General features: G+C 68.0%; 1 protein-coding gene across 5 annotated transcripts; it reads left to right on the top strand.

The window, feature by feature from the left end:
• The first annotated feature begins 1,267 nt into the window (after positions 1-1,267).
• Positions 1,268-20,427, top strand: MICALL2 (MICAL like 2). 5 transcript variants are annotated; one of them, XM_086376960.1, is made up of 18 exons: positions 1,285-1,648; positions 9,121-9,169; positions 10,836-10,977; positions 11,723-11,910; positions 12,547-12,659; positions 12,915-13,658; positions 14,099-14,128; positions 15,029-15,288; positions 15,994-16,084; positions 16,715-16,875; positions 17,225-17,377; positions 17,916-17,980; positions 18,077-18,197; positions 18,366-18,456; positions 18,737-18,810; positions 19,333-19,447; positions 19,803-19,849; positions 20,232-20,427. In XM_086376960.1, the coding sequence occupies exons 1-18, from the start codon at positions 1,506-1,508 to the stop codon at positions 20,324-20,326; spliced, it is 2,682 nt and encodes an 893-aa protein (XP_086233086.1). In that variant the 5' UTR covers positions 1,285-1,505; the 3' UTR covers positions 20,327-20,427. The 5 variants fall into 5 exon arrangements, with proteins under 5 accessions (XP_086233087.1, XP_086233086.1, XP_086233085.1 ...); XM_086376959.1 differs by lacking the exon at positions 1,285-1,648 and adding an exon at positions 3,792-4,543 and having other exon boundaries at positions 11,723-11,886; positions 12,565-12,659; XM_086376957.1 differs by lacking the exon at positions 1,285-1,648 and adding an exon at positions 3,792-4,543.
• The last annotated feature ends 529 nt before the right edge of the window (positions 20,428-20,956 follow it).

The following is a 20,956-nucleotide window of genomic DNA, read 5'->3' as shown; positions in this document are numbered from 1 at the left end:
GGCAGACTGGAGGTATCCGAGGTAGAAGGTCGCACTCTCTGTGAGGTGCTGAAGGGGACACCCCACACGTGCTGCCTGCCACACCACTGTCCCCAGAGGCAGCCATGCGGGCAAGAGTCAGCGCTCCGGCCACCTCCCTCTTCCTTCGGAGCCCCCAGCCTCGTCCAGCCCTGTGACCACCCCTTTGTGGCCTTGGCCTTTCCCTGCCTCACTGGCTTTTCCAGTTCTCAATTCTGCCCTGGGGTCAGGAAAACCCACTTGGCTCCAGGACTAAGCACCAGCCAAGCCGAGCTGGCAGGGCATCGCCCTTTGTCCCTTCCGGAAAACCCCAGGGGGTCAGGGCAGCGGCCACGGTCTCAAGTCACAGGGGCTCCCTGTCTAGTACCTGCTTCCCCTTGGGATGGGAAGCTCACCACCACTGGGCCCAGTCGCAGAAAGGAGTTGCCTCTGCGTGGGAAGACCGTCTCCACTCCTTCTAGTGGGCACAGAAGCCACCCTGTCCCCTTGCTGGGCCTCTATAGGAAAAACACCTTCCTTCCTGCCCGCAGCAGCCTTGTCTGGACAAGCCCTGGGCCTGGCCGGGTGGGCAGGGTCACCGCACATGTCTCGTGTGTTTCTGGCTGCCTGTCCTCCTGCATACGGACAGGGTTCCCAGAGAACACGGACGGCTGGGAGCAGCCCCGTAACTGAGGTCCCCATGGGACCTTTTTTTTCCTTAATAACCTGGGGCGTAGCGGAAAACTGGGACACAGACCAGAACACCGAGACCCCCCAGGGGACTCAGGCAGGGAGGCTCCTAGAGGACGTCGCCCCACCGGCAGGGCCGCCAACGACACCAAGCCCCTTTCCCGGCCTCCGCTGCCTCTTCTTTGTATCTGGGAGGTTCACGGGCCCGCCGGCAAGACAGGCCGGATCGGAAAGTCCTTCCAAAGGCCAGAAATGCGAGGGCCGTTCCTGCTGAGCGCCGGGAGGGCGTGGGGGCCGCCGGCCGGCCCGCCTGGCGGCACCCGGGTCAGGCCTCAGTCTCCGCGTCCCAGAAGGGTGCGGGACAGGATTGAAAAGAAAGAGCGTCGAAGCGCCTCCGCAGGACCCCGGGAGGGAGGGGCGGGCGGCGGGCGGGGCCTGGGCGGGGCCTATGGGCGGGGCTTGCTCGGGCCGAAGCCTTGCAGGGCCAGGCCGGGGCGGGGTCCGGCCGGGCCCGGGGGCGGGGCATTTCCGGGGGCGGATCCTGACTGGAGGAGTGGGGCCTGGAGGGCGGGACCTCGTGGTAGGGGGCGTAGCTTAGCCGGGGGCAGGGCCAGGCGGGCGGGCTCCGGCCGCGCTCCCGCCGGCTCCTAGCGCTCCCGCCGGCTCCTAGTGCTCCCGGGGCTCCTCGGCCGCGGCTCCTCGTCCTCCCAGCGCTCGGGGACGGGGTTCTCGTCCGCCCCCCGGGCTCGGGCCGGGCCGCGGCCACCGGGAAGCGCTGTCCGAGCTCCGGCGCCGGCCGGGCGGACACCGCCGCCCGCATGGCGGCCATCAAGGCGCTGCAGCAGTGGTGCCGGCAGCAGTGCGAGGGCTACCGGGACGTGAGCATCACCGACATGACCACGTCGTTCCGCGACGGCCTGGCCTTCTGCGCCATCCTGCACCGCCACCGGCCGGACCTCATGTGAGTGCGCCGCCGCCCGCGCGCCGCCGGGGAGACCGAGGCCGGCCTGCTCGGGCCGGGCGCGGGGCAGTGGACTGCGGCCAGGACCCCCGGCCCGGCGGGACGCTCCGCAGGCTGCCCCCGCGGCCTCAGTTTGCCCGACCACCAAGTGGAGCTGGGCCGGAGCCAGGACCTCCGGCCGCCCCCGCCGGCTTAGTCAGTCTGTGACTCAGGCCAGCGACCTGGGCTCTGGCCACAGCCAGCCTTCCTGGCTGGTCTCCCTGGGAAAGGGCCGGCACAGCTGCCCTTCCGGGCCCTCTGAGACCCCCCACTGTCCTGAGACCTAGCCACCAGATCAGGGGCCCTTACTGATCGGACTGACTGTGGGGTACTGCCCCTCCCGGAGCCTGTTTAGGCACCTTTAGGAATGCAACCCAGGGTCACTGTAGGGGAGGGGCTAACAGAGCCAAAAGCTTGAGACCACCCGGGTCCAGGTCCCACTGGCTAGGCCTCAGTACCCTGGGGTGATAGGGCCAGAGACAGGAGCATTGGGAGGTGGGGCAGTCTGGGGACTAGGTCGTCTCCCCCCAAGAGCGTCTCGGAGCCGAGGCTGGGAGGTGGACCCTGCCCTGCTGCCAGGCCTTGTCCCCATTCTGGGCCCTTCCATCTGTTACGCACTCAGCAAACACTCTTTGACTGGGACCCAGCTGGCTGGGACAAAGCTCTGTGCCGTGAGGCCCTGGGCCCCTGCATCGTGAGAATTCACAATGAGTAAAGCTGCCCGGGCGGGTGCCTGGGCTGGCCAGACAGAGGCTCGGGAAGAGTGTCCTCAGAAGATGCCTTCTGGGAAAGCAGGGTGTTTCAAAGTTCTCCCGAGAAGTTGTGGGTGGAGCCAGAGGTGGGTGGAACAGGTTTTCCAGGGAGCCCGCAGGTAGGAGAGGCCCGAGGCTGTACCTCCTACAGTAAGTGCTGCCCTCGGGTCTGCTCTACAGACCGGGAGACCGAGAGACCGAGGCCCAGGGAGGAGGCATCCTTTCTTGGGACACAGAGCACAATCAGGCAGAACCAGAGCCTGCACATGCCCCGCCCCCCCCCCACCGCCCGCACCCAGATGTCCCCTGTACCCCCAGGGACTGTCCCCAGGCCCTCTAGAGGGAAGCTGGTCTTAAGAAAGAGGCCCGCAAGGATTTCCTCCTGCAGCCGGGGGTTGTGAAATGCACGTGTGAGGCCGGTGGGCTGTGCTCTCTGCCCCCAGCCCCGGCTTGGGGATGCAGCGAGTGTTCCACACTGAACACCTGAAGCTGGGCTTTGAGGGGTGGGCTGGGGTCTTGGAGACTGGGGCACGGACTAGCAGTGGAGGCTGGGGCAGGCAGGGTCCTGGGGAAGGCTAGCTGGTGACTGAGCCCAGGAAACCTGGACAGGGTCAGCAGGAGGAGTCTGCCACTGGCGAGAAAACCAGCGGGTGTGGCCTTCTGCCAGCCCCACAGCCTCAGGACACCACATGGGTGTAACTGGAAATTTGGGGCCTTTCCGAGCCCCAGGAGTGCCCAACTGTTCTCAGCTGAGCTGGGGTTGGAGGCCTGTGTGTGTGTGCAAGCCTGTCCCAGCATGCACTGCCCACAGGTGAACACAGGCGTGCACATGTGGGTGTGTCTGCGTCCTGGCGCAAGTTGGTGTCATGCAGCAGTTCCGATAACCGTTATTGAGTGCCTGCTGTATACTCAGCACTCCGCACTGTGCCAGGTGGCCTTCCCCCGCCACAGGCAGGGAGTGATGTAGAGACGGACAGCAGACAGACACACGGACAGGAGCTCCAGGCAGCTCCAGAGGTGGTGAGGGCGGGGCAGGGGCCGCTGGGGCAGGAGGAGGCCTTGCCCGGCGCAGGGGATGGTGTAGCCCCTCCTTGCTGGCTTGGTGTCCATCACCTGCCCCCTGGACTTTCAGCTCCAGGCGGGAGGATGTCTGCTTTGTGCACTGCTGCGTCCCCAGTGCCTGGGACTATATCTGGCACGTGCCAGGCGCTCAGTAGCTAACAGCATGCAGCCGGAGGTCGGCAGACGTGGCTGGTGCTTGGGGCCCAGCAGGCGCGGCTGTCGTTGCCAGGTGAGGGCTCTGCAGGCGCCTGGGAGCAGCAGACAGGGCAGAGGCGGCCCGGGCCACAGAGGCAGGGTGGAGGCGCATGGCTGCAGCCGGGGAAGGCAACCGGAGGCCAGAGGGACGGGAGCTTCCGCAGGGAGCTCAGCCCTGCCGGCACCTTGGCGTTGGACTTCCGGTCTCCAGCGTGGGAGGGAGTAAACGTCTGTTACCCTCAGCCGCCCCGTTTGCGGATGTTTGTCACGTTAGCCGTCGGCGACGCGTCAGGGTCCCGTACGTGGCGGGGCCTGGAAGGGACTCCACAGATACTAAATGGTGGGGTTCCGTGAGCGTGGGCCCACGTGCGTCGCGGGCCTCTGTCTGTGCCCTAAGCACCCCTCCGCTGCCTCTGGCTCCGGCCACGCCTCTGGGCAAGGGGATGGCCTCCCCAAGAAGCTCTGAGCTGCCCCACCGGCCCCCAGCGGTGCAGGAGGGGAGGAAGCATGTGGGAACTTGGCAGGGTGGCTGTCCTCCCTGGTCAGACCTGGGTGAGACTCACCCCCTCCCTCCCCATCCTGTGAAGACCCCCGGCAGCAGGAAAGTGGACATCCTGTCTCCGCGTCTCCTAGCTTTGCCACCAGGAAGGCCTTCCTTTTACCTCTTCTCAGGCCTTCCTGCTGCCTGTCTCCTCCTGGCGCCCAGCGGAGGAGCACACCAGTGCGGGGCTCCGGCTGCCTGCTGCTGGGTCCTCACGGCGGCTCTGCCCAGCGGGACCTGGGGTTCCCGTGTGCCCTGCACTGGTCGCCCGCAGGCACCCTGGCAGGTGTGCAGTGTCTGCTGCAGGTAGGGAGACAGGTTCACCCAGCGGTCTGTCCCTGCCCCCAGCCCCCCTGCCGAGCCCACTCTGAAGCTGTAGGTTCACAGATGGGCCTGGAGGTGCCGCCCACAGGCTCTGTTCCCCAGTGACGCCACACCTGCCCAGCAGCCAGGTGAGCTCAGGAACAGCTCAAAGTAAACACTCCCGTTCCGCCTCCGGGCAGTAAACCTGTGGGGCTGGACCTGGAGGAACCAAGACTCCAGGAGGCCGGGAGGAAGGCGGGCGGGTACGATGCCAGCGTGGGAGCCCTTCTCAGAGGCAGGGCTTCCTTCTCCAGGGCCTTTCGGGCGGGTGCGCTGCTGGAGCCCCCCGCCTTGTGGGGGCCCTGGAGGGGTCAGGAGTCAGGGAGTAGGGCTCTGTGCAAACTTGCGGGGTGCCCCCCGCACCCCACAGTCCCGTGGGGAGTGACCTGACCTTTCCCTGCAGCTTGTATCAGGCTGGGCCAGAAGCAGGGGCGGTGGTGGGGGGCTCCCTGACCGCTCTGGGAGACTCACCAGTCATGGTGGGGTCAGGAGGCCTAGTCCCAGAGGCCCCCACCCAAGACCTAATTCCTGGGCCAGGGCAGAGGGGCCAGGCCCCGGGCATGCGATGGCCTCCCCACCCTCCGGCGCTGGCTTTGTGGTCAGCAGGAAGCCACCTGGGGACCAAGCCTTGGCTCTGGCTTGAGAGCTGTAGCCCGGCCCTGTTGTGGCCTTCCGGCCAGCTCTCCAGGGTGCCTGTGGGAAGAGGTTCGGGTCCGAACCCCCGCCTGACTCCCCTTTCAGCTGCTGCACGAGCCCCAGGCTGACCCCTCTTGGCTGGGCCTACTCCAGCCTGGGGGAGGCCTGCAGCCAGACGGCAAGCAGGGGGGCGTCCTGGGGCCAGCCCCACGCGTGGGGACCCCTCCCTGCCTCGCCCTGGCCGCCTCCTCGCCCCAGTCCCCCAGCCTCTTCCGAGGTGTCTGCCTTGGTGTCTCTGGCCCCAAACCAGCTCCCCCCGCCCCAACACTCTCTTCGGCTCCGTGGCCTCTCCTGTCTCCTCCCTGGGTGCTTTCTTGCCTATGTGTCCCTCCGTCTGTGTCTCGGCCTGTCTGTCCATCTGCCCCCCTCTCTGCTCCCCTTCCCTGTGGGATTAACCCCAGATGTGCTGGAGGCACCTGGAAAAAAGGCTCTGCTTCTGGCATTCCCCACCCCCACTCCAGCCCTAGAGCCCACCCCCACGCAGCTGCTTTTAGTTCCAGGAAGTAAACAGCGTGAGGTCAGTCCTCCAGGAATTTGGAAGGGGGTATGCATGCCCAAGAGCCCCCGGGGCGTTGGAGGTCAGCAGCCCTGCTCAGCTGTGGCCGCGGGGGGCAGGGGCTGTGCGTGCCCGGGCACTGTGCCAGGCTGGGCGCTGGCCAGGGCAGGGCACCCAGACCCAGTGAGTTCATTCATTCAGCCAGCGTTGCGACAGTGAACAGATGCCCAGGGGGCCCCTCGCTCAGCGAGCACTGCACAGAGGAGCTCATCAGAGCGTTTATGGAGCACGGGCTGTGTGCTGGCCCCAGGCAGGTGCCTTGGAGTCGTAACAGAACATCCATGATTTTATCGTTACTATGGTTATTTTTATTTTTGGCCACACCGAGTGGCTTGTGGTATCTTATTTCCCCAACCAGGGGATCAAACCCGTGCCCCGCCCAGAGGGGAAGCAGAGTCCTAAGCAGTGTGCCGCTGGGACAGTCTGGGAACAGGCCTGATTTACCTGGGGCTGGGGGTGCTCTGGGTCCCCGCCCACAGGTGTGCAGGTTTGACCCCTCAAGGCCTTAAAGTGAAACACGAGCTGGCGCCAGGCCTGCCTGAGTCAGACGAGGGGTCAGCCCGCGGGGCCTGTTGGGCAAGGTCTGCAAACCGGCGGCTGAGGCACAGAAGGAAGCCGTCCCACCGGCCCGTCCAGGAGCCCCAGGCGGGTATCCGCAGGGCTGGTTCCCTGTGGGCCTCCGCCCTGGACATGCGGATGCGGTCTGCTCCGCGAGCCTCCACTCTGGGCCTCTCTTCGTCCACGTTTCCCATTTAGAAGGACGCCAGGCGTTTTGGGTTAGGGCCCCTGCTGACTTAGCTTGATTCTCTCTGTGAACTCCCTGCTTCCCAGCAGGGTCACGTCCTGAGGTCGTGGGGGTTAGGGCTCCAAACGGCCCCTTGGGGAGGATAATTCAGCCCGTCCCACCGGGGATTCACCTGCTGGGAGAAGGCTGGCGACCTGGGGCAGGCGCTCCTTGATGCTCTCTGAAAGGGTTTGCAAGGCCACTCTGACTCTGGCTGTTTCTGCCACCCCGCTGAGCCAGGGCGATGCCGGCCGAACCCCCTGCTGAGGGAGCTGTGAGCTCAGGCTCTGGGAGAAGGGGCGCTCTGGATGCAGGCAACAGCTTGAGCCAAGGCCCGGCGGCAGGAGACAGGGAGTTTGGAGAGAGCCGGGTCTGGGTGGGGCATGGTCGCTGTGGGACTGGTCAGGGTGGTCTGGCCCAGCCAAGGAGCCTGGGAGGCAGGTTGGCTTTGGTGCTGAGTGTGGTGGCCTGGAACTTGAGTGGAAGGGCGATTCTGCACCCTCTGGCTGGCACACCTTGAGCCTGCTCAGTGGGGCTGACCCCAAGCCGTGGGTGCCCCGACCTGCCCTGGGTTCTGAGATGTTCACTCTGAGTCTGCAGGTGGACAGGGTCCTGTGGGCAGCTGGCTGCCCCCCACCTCGCAGGACGGAGCCGCTGCAGCCCCCGGGTGGACCGAGGCCAACACAGGGGGCAGAGGGCTCCTTGTTTTGCTTGTTTGGAGACAAAACAGACCTTGTTATCCTGCCCGGCAGCACCGAGCGTCTTGCTGAGGACATGGCCGTTTTGGTCAGTGACCCAGGGCAGGTCTGGAGAAGAGATTGGGCTTTCAAAGGGATGCTGAGGTCAGAAGGGCCAGCCTGGCCGGGAGTCGCTGGACGATGGATGGAACCCAGCCAGTCCTCCAGCCACGGACTGCGGGGGAGGGGAGGCCGGGCCGCCACGCCCACTTCCCTGCCCCGCCATCATTTGTCCCCGCAGACAGCCTGCTGGCGACCCTGCCCCAGGCACAAAGCACCTCTGTTCTCCTGGGTGGTCTCACATCTGGGACCAGTTACCTGGGAGGTGGGGGTCCAGGCGGAGACCGGTGGGTCCCGAGGAGCCGGGCAGGGCAATGAACAGCAGCCAGAAGCCTGTGGGCCCCCCGACGTGTGGCCCAGGGCCAGCCTCAGTTTCCTCATCTGTGTACTAGGCCTCCTGGGTATGTCAGGGGTCAGGGGGTCAGTGCACGGTCAGGGCTGGGAGCCAAGGCCTCCCGGGCCAGGTGGCTGCAGGGTCTCCTTTCTGTTTGTGACCTCCCCAGCTTCAAGGTGGGCGTGAGCAGCTACGGTCGCCCTCTTAGGTGGGGCCCCAAGAGAAGAGGGCCCTGCCCGGGTCGGGCAGCACTGGGGTGCAGCCCTCAGCTCTCTCCTGTACCCCGAGGCTTCTGCAGAAGATCACCCCAAAGTGGCGAGGCTGCCGCCCAGCACATGGACAGCCAGACAGACCCATATGTGACCAGGCCTCCCGGAGGCGTTGAGCCACCCAGCTGACTGTCCAGGCCTGGGCTGGCTGCCTGCTGGGGCCCGGCTGTGTCTTCGGCTTGGACCGTCCTCCCAGGGGTGCTGTGCGGTGCTGCACGGAGTCCTAGGCCTGGCCTGGAGCTGGCACTAGGCTTCTCCCCCTTCTGGAGTGACCTCTGTGCTCTGGCCACTCCAGGCCGGGCCTGGGGCCCCTGCACACTCGCGGCAAAGTGCGGGGTGGGGGTGGGCGTGGGGGCTCTGACATTCTCAGCCTGGAGGGTCTGCCCCCTTAGGAGGACGGCTGGGTACCTGGCGGGCACGTGTGAACCTCAAAGGCCAGGACTCTGGGGCCTCAACCCTGCTCTGGTCCTGTCGTCCTGCTGTGTGGCCTTGGGCATGTACTGAGCCTCTCTGCCTCATCCCTGTCTGTGAGCGGGGCGTTGATGGCGTCTGCAAGTGCCGGGCAGTGTTTGTACGGAGCTGGGGACAGCAGCGCTCACAGGCAGCGCTGAGTTCATACAGGGAGCGAGAGGAGCCTGGTGCTGGCGCGGGGCCCGGCCTGCCCTGACCACTGGGCCGTGCGCACCTCCGTCCGTGGAGCCACTCGCTCTGGGACGCTGGCCTCTTGGGACCCCCCAGCTCCCTGCCAGGGGGCGCCCTCCCTGAGCGGGAGCCCGGCAGGGCTAACCGCTCTGCCGCCCAGGGCCTGCTTCCAGCCACACCTAACGGGCAGGATCGTGTGCAGCCTCCACAGGGTGAGAGGTGACGGTTGTAGCTGGGGGCCCGTGTGGGCCGCGGGGCCCAGGTCAGAGGAGGTGCTGGGTGGCCTCCCAGGCCAGAGCCCTGCCCTCCTTGCGGTCGCTGTGCGACCTGCTTCCTTCCCCGCCCCCACCCCGGCCTCAGTTTCCCCCTTCCCCCAGGCCCTTCTGGCTCCTCCTTTCTTGGACCCTGAGCTGCTTTGAACACCAGCGTTCTTATTTTCCAGAAACTTCGATGCTCTCAGGAAGGAAAACGTTTATGAGAACAACAAGTTGGTGAGTGCCCGCTTGTGCCTCCCCAGCCCGTGTCCCAGGGACCCTCATGGGGCGACGTCCCCAGGGGTCGCTTCAGAGTCGCCGCTGCCTGCAGGTGGTCAGGGGAAGGGCCAGCCCGCGCGGGGCAGCCCCAGCTCCCAGAGCAGCCCCTGATCTTGCAGCCAGGCCCTCCCAGTCCCTCTTCCTGGACCCTCCTTCCCACCCGGGGCAGAGCAGGGGGAGTGGGCGGGACGGGGCCCCTGGGGGTCCTGGGATGGACCTGCTCTCAGGCTAATGGCCTCAACTGCTGCCTGGCCCTCCTACCATGGACCCCTCCCGGCTAGCCTCAGCGTCTCTGCTGCTCAGCGAGCTCCTGGCCACCTGCCGATGCCAGGGCGCTGGCCCGTGCTCACTGCGCTCCCTTGTGGGCCCGGCCCGGGTGCAGCCGCTGCTCGGCGTGGGCAATGGGAAACTTAATCGAGATGAAATGAAATGGCATTTTCAGTTCCTCAGCGGCACTGACCACGTTTCAGACCCTCACCAGCCACGCGTGGACGGCTTGGGATGGGATATGCCCACTGTGACAGGGTGGTTAGACCACCTGACCACGGGGAATGTGTGTGCGGGTGCGAGGCGTGGTGAGGGGACCGGGGTGCCTCCCTGGGTGAGGCCGGGAGGGGGGCTGCGGAGGTGAGGCTCCGGGGCTGGAGGGCGCCCTGCTTGTGGGAGACAGCGGGTGGGACCCGGCAGGGACGGAGGGGGAGGCTGGAACAGTGAGAGGAGAAGGCTGGAACAGAGCTGGGGGGGAGGTCGGAAAAGAAAGAGGAGACTAGAACAGAGGGAGGAGCCTGGAGCAGCCGGCAGCCCGGGGTGTGGGGAGAACTTGGCTTCTTCTCTGAAGGCTGTTGTGCTGGGAGCTGCCCCTGGTGCCACAGGGTCTGTGCAGGGTGGGGGGCAGCCAGAGGAGCCAGATCCCGCCTGTGTTTGAAGGACTTAGAGGCGGCGGGAGGCCTCAGTATCTGGCGTGGAGGGGCCATCACCGCTGGGGCTGCGGGGCTGCGGGCCCAGGAGCCTCCTGGATGCACAGAGATTGGGGGAGTCACGGTAGTTTAGGGGAGGAATGGAGTGCGAAGGCGGGAGCCCACTGGGCGGGCAGGAAGAGCCCCGACGGCGCAGAGCCAGGTAGGGGAGGCAGCCCGAGGCGGGGCGGGGAGACGCAGAGGCCAGGGCCAGTGGGGAGCCCCTCCTGCCAGTGCCCTTCCAGCCGCGGCCCCCGGCTTTGGCTCCTAGGACACAGGTCCCCGTTGGCCTGGGGAGGGCTTCTCCCATGGAGAAAGCTGCCCCGTGACCTGTGAGGCCCGTGTCAGCCAGGGGTGCACAGATCCGGGGGTGGGGGACCGTTGAGGGGTCTCCACGGTGACGGGCTGGAGTCCCTGAGGACCAGGGCCCAGACGGGCCCCTGGCTCCTTCAATCCCGTTGTTGGGGTGTGATCCCCATTATACAGACGGGTAAACTGAGGCCAGGGAGCCACGCAGGCCGAGCAGACCACGAACCAGAACCTGACCCTTCTGGACTCCAGGCGGTTCTGCTGCCTCGGGCCCATCCCACTCCTCCGGGGGTAGCTGGTGGTCTGGCCAAGGAGGGGTGGGGTCTCCCGGCCCCTCGCTGACCGCCGCCCTCCCTCAGGCCTTTAGCGTGGCGGAGGAGCAGCTGGGCATCCCGGCCCTGCTGGACGCCGAGGACATGGTGGCCCTGAAGGTGCCCGACCGGCTGAGCATCCTGACCTACGTGTCCCAGTACTACAACTACTTCCAGAGGGGTGCCTCCGGTGAGCGCTGCCCTGCCCAGGCCCCCCGCGGGCAGACACACCCAGCTCTCCCGTGCCCCTCCGGGCCTGGGTCTGCCTGTCTGCATCCCTGGGGTCTGCGCCCACAGCTCGGGCGGCGTGGCCAGCCCCACTGGGCTCTCAGGCCTGACGCAGAGACCCCCCGTTGGGTGCTGAGGGTCAGCTGGCCCTGGCAGGGTGCAGCTGCTACAGGCCGGACAGGGGAGGGGCTGGCCGGGGGGGACGTTGCTCCAGCTGCTTTGTGCAGCAGTCTCCCCACCTCCCACCACGCCTCGCCTCACCCAGGCTCAGAAATCCCCGGATCGCTCTGGGCTCAGGGCCAGCCTGCCCTAGAGCCCCACTCGGTGGGGGAAGAGAAAGTCCCTATTCCCTGCCCGCAGAGCAGGGCTCTTGGGGAGGGGAGGGGATGGGGGAGGGCAGGGGATGGGGGGAGGGGAGGGGATTAGGGAGGGCAGGAGATGGGGGGAGGGGAGGGGATGGGGGAGGGGATGGGGAGGGCAGGGGATGGGGGGGGAGGGGAGGGGGGAGAGCAGGGAAGGCCAGGCCCTGCTGCGAGTGGAAGCAGTCAGGGCCGCCCCCCACCCAGGCCCCCGCCCATACCCCCCCACCCCAGCTCCCGCACTGGCACTGGCACCTCCAGGGAACCCACACTGGGTGGGGAAGAGGGTGGCTGGACTCTCAGAGCCAGCATGAGGGGCCTGGGCCCTGACCCCGTGTCTCATGCCAGCTGAGCGCACGGCCGGTGTCAAAAGGCCGTCGTCTAATGCCAGTGAGGAGCCGTCTGGAAAGAAGGCCCCGACCCAGCCCATCCAGCCCGCACCCGGCCCGGCCCGGGGACAGCCGCTGTCTCCAGTCAGCACAAACCGTACCGTCCAGCGGAAAGATGGGGGCACGGAGGGCCCCCCGCGGAAGGCTGTAAGCGCCCAGCCTCTCACTCTGGTTCATGGGTTCTCTGTCAGCTTCCCCCGAGCAGGGCTCTGGGGCCTGAGTGTGCCCAGGATGTGGAGTCCCCTCAGGGCCCAGACGTGGCCCCAGCTGCCCCCTAGACTGGCCCCACGAGCTCCTTCAATGCTGTGATGGTGGGGGTGTGATGCCCACTGTACAGACGGGTAAATGGAGGCCAGGGAGGCCCTACAGGCCCAGCGGGCTGCAAGCCGCTGCTTCACCTCAGCCCTCCCCCGCCCGGTGGGCCTGGAGAACGGGCGGTGTGTCCTTTGCTCCCAGGCCAGCCCTGCAAGGTGAGGTGGAGACGGGATGGGGTAGGGTAGTCACTCCAGGCTTCCCCGCCCGGGGCGCTGGGAACTGGGTTGGATTTCTGCACCTTGGGGTGGGAACTGGAGGTGTTGAAACCTGTCCTGGTCCTCAGGGTCCCCCAACATCAGCCCCCAGCCCCCCTCCCCTTGGACCAGGCTGGAGACCCTGAACTGAGTCCAGGCATGAGCCTCCTCTGGGGCCTCGGTCTGTAAACTGGGATCTTCCAGCCCCTGGGTGGCTGGGCGGGCTGGGGGTGGGCGGGCTGGGGCAGGCAGCTCAGTGGCGCCCACCCCCCAGGGCCAGGCCGCGGGGGGCTCCCTCAACAGCAGCTGCGGCGTCTGCGGGCAGCACGTGCATCTCATGCAGCGCCACCTGGCAGACGGGAGGCTGTACCACCGCGGCTGCTTCAGGTGGGCGTGGGCGTGTGCACACGCGTGTGCACGTGTGCGTCTGTGTGCGTGCTGATGGGTGTGGGCACTTCCCGGGGCGTCCGCATCCCTAAGGAGGGCCTTGGGCGAGACTACCTCAAAATGATTGGGAGATGGGGTGTTTGAGTGACTCACCAGCCACACGAGGGGACATGGGACGCACACGTGTGTGCCCTGGGAGGAAGGAATGAACACGCGTGTGGCTGATGGAGCCTTCCCCGCCCCCAACCCCCGCAGGTGTAAGCAGTGCTCCAGCACTCTGCACTCGGGGGCCTACAGGGCCACAGGAGAGCCCGGCGTCTTCATCTGCTCCAGCCATCACCCCGAAACCACCTCTGCCAGCCCCACGTTGCCCAGCCTGGCCTCCAGGCGGCATGGAGCCATGTCCATGGACTCGGAGACCCCTGGAGGCCTGAGGAAGACGCGGGAGGCAAGCGGACAGAGAGACGTGGGGCCAAAGGCCAGGCTGCCTGGCTGGGACGCCGTAGCGGGCAGTACGTCTGCCAGAGGTTCTGCTTCAGCTGCAACCGACCCGCCAGCCCCCGCTTCATCCCGAGTCCCCACGGGGAGCCCAGCTGTGCCCAGGCTCATGGTGGGCCCTGCAGGGGGTGAAGCCGGAACTCATGTAACCAGCAGCTCCCTGACGGTATGGCCGTCGCCAGCAGGCAGACCCCGGCCCACCGGGACCCCGAGTGCCCCGGATCCTTGCCCGGCCACACCGCAAGGCTGGGCCACACCCCGAGTCTCAGCCCCCCAGACCAAGCTCAGTTCCAGGCCGGCGTCTCCAGTGCCAGCAAGCACCCCGGCCTGGACCCCATCATCCTCTAAGACCCAGCAGGCTCGGGAGCGGTTCTTCCAGACCCCCGGAGCTGCCCCCGGCCCTGGCCCGGCTGCTGCAGATATACCTTCCAGGGACGGCCGCAAGGAGCAGGCACTGAGCTTCCTCCGCAAAACCCTCCCGGAGCTCGGGGCGCCCGGCAGGTGGGTGCAGGAGGGGCCTGGGGCCCAGCGGGGTTGGGGCAGCCGGGGAGGCCGGGGAGGTGCTCGGGGCTTCGGCCCTGCCTGGCGTGTGGCACCAGGGCTGCCCATCCCCAGCCTGTTTCCTGACCGGGGGGTGTGGGGACTGAGGAGGGCCTGGAGGCTGTAGGCGGGGGCCACAGCTGGCCCTGTAGAGCCGGCTGCATGTGTGCGGGGGGCCAGGCCATGCTCAGTCCACGTGAGGACACCATGCACAGATGAGGGGCCGGGGCCACGGGTGGTCTGAGCGTTGGCGGGGCTGAGCACGGCCCAGTGTCTTCAGCATGCGGGACCCTTCAGGGCCGCAGGGTGGTGGGTAGAGGTGGGTCTCCACGCTCGCGTCCTGGGGCTGCTGGACAAGCGGGGCCCAGGCAGCTGCAACCGCAGGCATTGTTCCTTCACAGAGCTGGAGGCCGCGGGTCCGAGCGCCAGAGGTGGGCAGGGCCGCACCCCAGCACAGGCTCGCGGGGGCGCCCGTGGCCCCTGGCTCGTCTCTGCTGTCTTCACGGGCTCCTGTCTGTCCATCTGTCCTCTCCTTCTCTCCTTTCCCTCTTGTCTTTGACGTCAGGGCCTCCCTCATCCAGGATGAGCAAGTCGTAGCTTGATCTCACCTGGAGAGAACCTGTTTCCAAATAAGGTCACGCCCTGAGCCCCTGGGGGGGGCGGGGGGTGGTGCACCGTGGTGCCCGGTACACGCTGGAGGGTCCATGCCAGGCTGGCGACAAGGCTGCAGCCACTGCCCGGAGTTGCCCTTCCCATCGGGGCCGCTCCTGGCTTGGAGCTGCTGACGCTGACGGGTGCCAGGGCCTCCCAGGGTGGGCACGGGCAAGCAGACCCCCTGCCGCTGCAGTGCTGAGGGGTGTCCAGAGCTCTCGGGGGCCGAGGCTGTGTGAGCGCTCCCGGGGTGCCCCCTGTGGGGAGCCCAGTCTGGGGGGATGGGGAGAGAGAACTGGTTTGCCTGAGGGGCCCGGGGCCCCACTTCCTGCACAAGTGCACTCCCGGGGACGCGGTGGCTGTGGGCGGGCCTCGTGCATGTCACTCAGGACGGAGCGCAGACTCTGCCATGCAGCCCGGCTGCTCCGGGCGGGTCGGGGGGTCAGGGAGGGAAGTCAGGGTGCTGCCCACGCCCTGCACGTGGTGCCTCGGGGGGTGTTCAGTGCCAGCCGACCCCAGAGCTCACAGGAGGGCGCGCCAGGGCCAGATGCAATGCCCACACCTGCAGCAGCCTTCAGGAGGGTGGGCCTTGGGAAGCGTCTCAGGGAGACGAGGGGCTGCTTACTGCCTGGGGGTCGAGGGAGCTCCCACCCCTGCTGACACCCGTGCCCCCCCAACAGGGCCCCCACCACCGCCACCCCCGCTCCCAGCTCCCATCCCAGATCCGAGGGGCCCGGAGCCAGTCCGCCAGCCAGGGCGTCACTGCCCACATCCCCACAGACCCTCAGCTCCCCCGCGAGGATGGGGCCTCCCGCCACCCCGGGTGTGGGCAGTACCTCATGGGCATCCCAGGAGGCCAAGAAGGGCTCGGCTGCCTCCTCAGGGGCTGTCGGGGCCGGTGCTGGCTCCAGGCTGAAGCTGGAGGCCCCGCTGGCCAAGGGTAAGAGCCCCCAGTGTGGGCGGGGTGCGGGCCGGGCTGTGGGGGTGGTGGGGTCCCCGGCGTCCCCGCGCCCAGCCTGCCGCCGTGTCGTGGCCACTCTGTTCCCAGCCCGTGGTCCTGTTCACAGCCTGGCTCCTGGGGGCCCTTCTGGGGGGCTGTCACCCGCTGGCCCAGCCCCACAGCCCCGCCGCCCTATGGCGACGGCGCCCTGGCAGGGTCCCCTTCCCATGGGTCCCTCCTCACTGCCCAGAACTGGCCTCGGGGTCTGTTCTCCAAAGGCCCTGATGCCCTTGACTGCCCTGGCCTCGTGCTCCAGGCCAGCGTTACGGACACTTTGCTGCAGGACTGTGCACTTGGCTTTTTCTTGGCGCCGGGGCTGCCCCTGAGGGCACCCGTGGGGTCACTGGGCGGCTCAGAGAACGCAGGATCCAAAGCATTCTTCCTCCTCTTTCGTGGCTGAGCCCCCAGCCCGAAGGCCATTCTGCCCGGAGCCGAGGAGGCCTGCAGACGGTCACCCCACACCCGCACGGAGTCCCTGGAGCGCACACCCTGTTTGGCAGCAGGAGAAGCGGGCAGGGACCCCCCAGGCACACAACACAGCGGGGAGCCCTTCCCAGGAGCCAGGCTGGCCGTGGGGGCGCCCGAAGGTGGGGTGGTGGGAGGAGCGGGAGGGGCAGCCTTTCCCAGCAGACTATTCCCATCCAGGCCCAGGTGCCAGCCCCCAGGGCAGCCCGGAGGACCAGCCGGCGGGGTGGAGGGCCCGCCTGAAGCCCGTGGAGAAGAGCCCTGTGGACAGGTGCATGTGGCAGGCCCCCGGGGCGCTGAGCCTCCCCCGCCTGTGGCCAGGGCGGGCACCGGGCAGGCACAGAGCAGGCGCTTCTCACAGGCCAGCCACACGGCGGCCAGTTGGCACCCATGGCAGGGCTGTGTGCCGTCGGCCCGTGCGGGTCAGCTGTGGAAGCGGGAGCCTGGGGGGACAGGCCATGTGCCCTCAGGCTGCTGGCCTCGGGGGGTCAGGCGGCTCCAGGGAGGGTCCATCAGGACCCTCGGATCCTCACTGAGCCAGCCTGGAGGCCCCAGGGAAGGAGAGCACCCGAGGTGCGTCCCCCCAGGGCTGACCTGGGACCCCCACTCACTGTAGGCTTGGCAGAGAGAGGGGCAGGGAGGGAGAGAGGGCCGCTGCAGGTCCGCGGTGCGGGGTGGCCTCCCTGTGTGAGCTGCGGGGACCCATCCTCATACACGCTCCAGGCGGGGGCCGTGTGTGCATCGGCCGTGTGCGCCTGAGCACACGCTCACACCTGTGCACACACATCTGCTCTCCAGGTGAGGCCATCGGGGCCGAGAGCTGCACGCGTGCTTCAGACTGGTCTGCACAGGGTGTGGGGAGGCCTGTGTCCCTCCCCTGACCTCCTGCCTCTCTGCCCAGGGCCCCGGAGGCAAAGGAACCTCAGGTCCTGAGAGAGCCGCGGACAGGTGATGCAGCCGGGAAGGCGTCCGGGAGCTCCAAGGCGGGCATCCACATCACGCTGACCTCTGTGCGGGTGGACAGGACGCCGGGCGCGGCCGGCCCCGGGGCCAGCCTCCCAGGTACTGCCAGCAGAGGCCCCCACCCTCCTCTGCAGGCAGCCCCGGTCTAGCAGGCCCTTCCCTCGGGGGCAGAGCAGCCGCTGGTCCTGGCGGGCGGGCATGCCTGTGTGAGGCGTGACTGTGCCTGTCTGCTCCCAGCCCCGCTCTGCCTCCCCAAGCAGGTCCCCTGTGCCCTCAAGGGCCAGGCTTCTGTCCCCTTCCCCTCCCATGGACGGGGCCAGCCGGGCAGACTTGGATTGTGGCCTGACACCCATGTGGGCACCCTCCAAGGGGCCCCAGCTCAGGAAGGCAGGAGGGGGAGGGCCTGGGCCTACCGGCCTGACACATGGCTCATCCTCACCACGGGTAGCCGCGTCTGCGTCTGCATCCCCTCTCAGGAAGCTGGCTGTCCCAGCCAGCCTGGATGTTTCTGGCGACTGGCTGCAGCTTGAACCGTCGAGGAAGGAAAGCCCTGCCCGGAGCCAGAAGGAGGAGGAGAAAGGTCCTCCGCAAGGCAAACCAGGTGAGTCCAGGTCATACCGCGTTCCTGCTTGGGATCCTTTGGAGGACATGCCCCGTGGGGCTTTGGAGGATGCATAGGAGCTCGTGAAGCCTAGAATGGAGGAAGACAAGCCTCCAGTGCCAGCAGAGGCGAGTGCACCTGGACGTGCCGGGCTCTGTGTATCTGAGGTGGGGCTGGAGGTCTGGAGGGGCTGGAGGGGCTGGGCTGGGCCCCAGGACGGGATCAAGGCCCCGCCTCCCTCCTGGAACCTGAGTCACCCTGGCAGCGATGGGGCATCTGCTCCCGGCATCTTGTGGGAAGGGTGGCTGGGGTGCTAGCTGCCAACCTAGAGGAGGGCAGGGCCCGGGTGAGCACAGGGTCTCCTGGGATTTGTCTGCCAGCTTGCACTCTTCAGGCACCAGCAGGGGCTGCTGGGCATGGCAGGCATACCAGGATGCCAGGGCGTCCCGGGGGGCAGGGCTGGGTGGGCCCACTGCAGACCATGTCTGGGTCATGCTGGGCCTGGTGCCTGAAGAGGCTCATCCTGCCCCTTCCCCAGGGAGGCCTCCAGGCCCGGCTGGTGTAGCTGCTCCGCCTGCCAAGTCGGCAGCCTCCCCAGTCAGGGTGAGTGGGCTGGGGTGGGGGTGGGTGAGAAGCTCAGCCCCGGGACCCGGGCGACTCACGGCCGCCCCCCACTTCTCACCACCCGCTCATCCCCAGCTGCACCCCGACGACATGCCGCCCGAGATCCAGCGGCAAGTGCAGGACATTGAGAGGCAGCTGGATGCCCTGGAGCTCCAGGGCGTGGAGCTGGAGAAGCGTCTGCGAGCGGCTGAGGGGGGTGAGCGCCCCCCACACCCTGGGTTGGGGCCCCCTCCCTCCCCCGGTCGGGCCTCCCCTCCCTCCCCCGGTCGGGCCTCCCCTCCCCACCCAGCATCCTGACCTGGCCTCAGCCAGCGTGGCCCTGGGCGCCTCGGCCGGCCTGCGCCCAGCCCGCTCCTCTCTGTAGATGACTCAGAGGATGCCCTCATGGTGGACTGGTTCCGGCTCGTCCATGAGAAGCAGCTGCTGTTGAGGCTGGAGTCAGAGCTGATGTACAAGTGAGTGTCTGGCCGTGGCCCCCTGGAGGGGCCTTCTCCGTGCACACACAGGTATGCTCACGGGTGTGCTCGCAGGCGTGCTCCCGGGTTTGCCCGTGGGTGTGCTCGCGGGTGTGCTCGTGGGCGTACTCACGGGCGTGCTCGCAGGCGTGCTCATGTGTATGCCCGTGGGTGTGCTCACGGGCGTGCTTGTGACGGAGTGTGCTCACGGGTATGCCCGTGGGTGTGCTCGCGGGTGTGCTCGCGGGTGGCCAGGCTCACAGCCACGCACCCTTGACAGGGCCAGGGATCAGCGCCTGGAGGAGCAGCAGCTGGACCTCGAGGGGGAGCTGCGCCGGCTGATGGCCAAGCCGGGTGCGTCCAGCCGGTGGCGCGGGGCGGGGCTGCGGGGTGCGGGCTTCTCTGGGCCCCAGGCTGGCTGCCTGGCTGAGCTCCTCAGCCTCTCTGTGCCTGGGTTTCATTCCTGGAAAATGGCGATCCCAGCGCCCTCTCCTTCGGTGGTGGTGAGGGTTGTGTGGGGCGTGCCGGGAGCAGCTGACAAGAGTCTGTTGGCATCGTGGTTCCCGCAGCTGAGTGCAGGGCTGGGGCTCGGGTCCTGGCAGGCCTGCCCGCCCCTTGCCATAGTGCTGCGAGCCCGCCGTGTCTGGGACGGGTGGGCGGTGTTGTGTGCGTGGCTGTGACAGCTGGGAGGGGCCCGCAGCGCCCCCCTCCAGTTCAGGCGCTGTTCACTTGCTCCCTCAGCCAGTGCTGCCCCTCATGGGCCAGGGACCCCCCTGCTCCGCCAGGGGAGGAGCCTGACCTTTGGGGAGTGGGGACACCACGTCCCTGAGCAGGGTGGGGACAACAGGGTTCCGCTGACGCCAGCTGTCCGTGCAGAGGGTCTGAAGTCCCCCCAGGACCGGCGGCGGGAGCAGGATCTGCTGGACCAGTACGTGCACACGGTCAACAGCCGAAGCGACATCATTGACTTCCTGGATGAGGACCGGCTTAGGTGAGGGGTCCAGGGGGGTCCGGGTGAGGGGGGCTCAGGACCTCTCCTCTGGTCAGCCGGAGGAGACCCACCCTGTGCATTTTGCAGGTGGGTCCTGAGGCTGAGGGCGGGCCCTGCCAGGCAGCCCGGCTCCCAGGGTCTCCCCTAGTGAGACCCCTGGTGCACGCCGGCCCTTCCGACCCCGAGTCACTGTCCCAGGTCCTGCCGGGCCGAGAAGTGGGGACCCGCGTGGGGCGGGAGAGGGTGGTTCAGTGGTGTGGCCCGCCGGCAGGTGGTGAGAGGGCTGGTGAGGTCGGGCGGTGTGAGGGTGCCTGCACCCCCGCCGCTGCGTGCCCTCACGGCCGCTCCGTTTCAGGGAGCAGGAGGAGGACGAGGTGCTGCAGAGCATGATCCAGAAGCTGGGTGACTGGGGGCTCCGGCTCAGGGGGGGCGGGGCCCGTGGGGGCGGGGCGGGCCATCGGGGCGGGGCCTGTGGTGCGTGGGCGGGGCCTGTGGGAGGGAGGGGGCCTGCCGGCCCGCGGGGCCGCAGAGGCGCTTGGTCAGGAAGGCTCACCATGAGGCAGTGAGTCTCCCGGGCTTGAGGGGTCCCATGGTCGGGGCGAGGGGAGGCCTCGTCCCCCAGATGGCGCCCAGCCCGGCGGGTGCTCTCCAGGCAGGCGCTCGGCGCGTTCCCCTGGGGAGGGCGGCGGGTGGGCTCTGCTGGGGCCTGGGAGGCCCCGCGGGTGGGAGGCTGTGGGGAGCCGGCCTCCAGGTGGGCGAGCGAGGCCCCTGTGTCCGCCCCTAGACCTGCAGAGGAGCGGCGAGGAGCAGAGGAAGAAGCCCAGATTCCGCTTGTCCAGCATCTGGTCCCCCAAGAGCCGGAGCAGGACCCCCGAGTAGCCGCCTGGTGGCGCTGCAGGACCCTCACCTGCGGGTGGGGTGGGACCCACGCTGCCCGCTCTGCGGGGTCCCGGGCGCCTCAATAAAGAAACTGACGCGTAGCCTGGCCTCCGTGTCCCGTCCGGCCCTGAGCTCCTGGCAGCCCAGAGGTCTTAGCCAGCGTCCTCTGCTGCTGCGTGGACAGACCTGTGGCCTAGGGCACTCACAGCCTCTCTGGACCCGGCCTGGGCCCTCTGGGATGGGCCTGCTGGCTGCTTCCTGGCCTGGTGGCGCGGACAGGCTAGACGTGAGCCTTCAGGAGCCAGGGCAGGGCCGGGTCTCTGCAAACTGCACCGGGTGCGGGCCCCCCACTCGTGGGGATCCCCGTCTAGATCTGTGACTTTGACCTTTGAGGTGAAGGCCAGCTGGGCCCCTGTGGGCCGTGTTCCTGGCGTCCAGCAAGGGAGAGCCAGGCACCGCCCTGCCCGACCCCGGGTAAGGGGGCCACGGTCCCGCAGGGCAGGCCTGAGGGAGCAGAGGTTCCTCGCAGCCCAGACCTGCGTCCTCGGCAGCGCCAGCCCGGGCCTCTGGACCGCAGTCAGCCTCCCTCCCAGGGCTCAGCCTCCCAGCCCAGCACGGCGAGTCACAGCC

This window comes from Bos grunniens, chromosome 25 (genome assembly GCF_055505025.1).
Source record: "Bos grunniens cultivar Pamir isolate PY7600 chromosome 25, Bosgru_T2T1.0, whole genome shotgun sequence".
Taxonomy (NCBI): Eukaryota; Metazoa; Chordata; class Mammalia; order Artiodactyla; family Bovidae; genus Bos; species Bos grunniens.
This window is presented reverse-complemented; position numbering and strand designations above follow the sequence as displayed.

Coding starts and splice junctions, on each gene's coding strand:
- MICALL2 (XM_086376957.1), top strand. CDS start 3,807: ATGGCTGCAGCCGGGGAAGGCAACCGGAGGCCAGAGGGACGGGAGCTT. Junction 10,978..11,722: donor CTTCCAGAGGGGTGCCTCCG/GTGAGCGCTGCC, acceptor GTCTCATGCCAG/CTGAGCGCACGGCCGGTGTC. Junction 18,811..19,332: donor CCGGCTGATGGCCAAGCCGG/GTGCGTCCAGCC, acceptor CTGTCCGTGCAG/AGGGTCTGAAGTCCCCCCAG.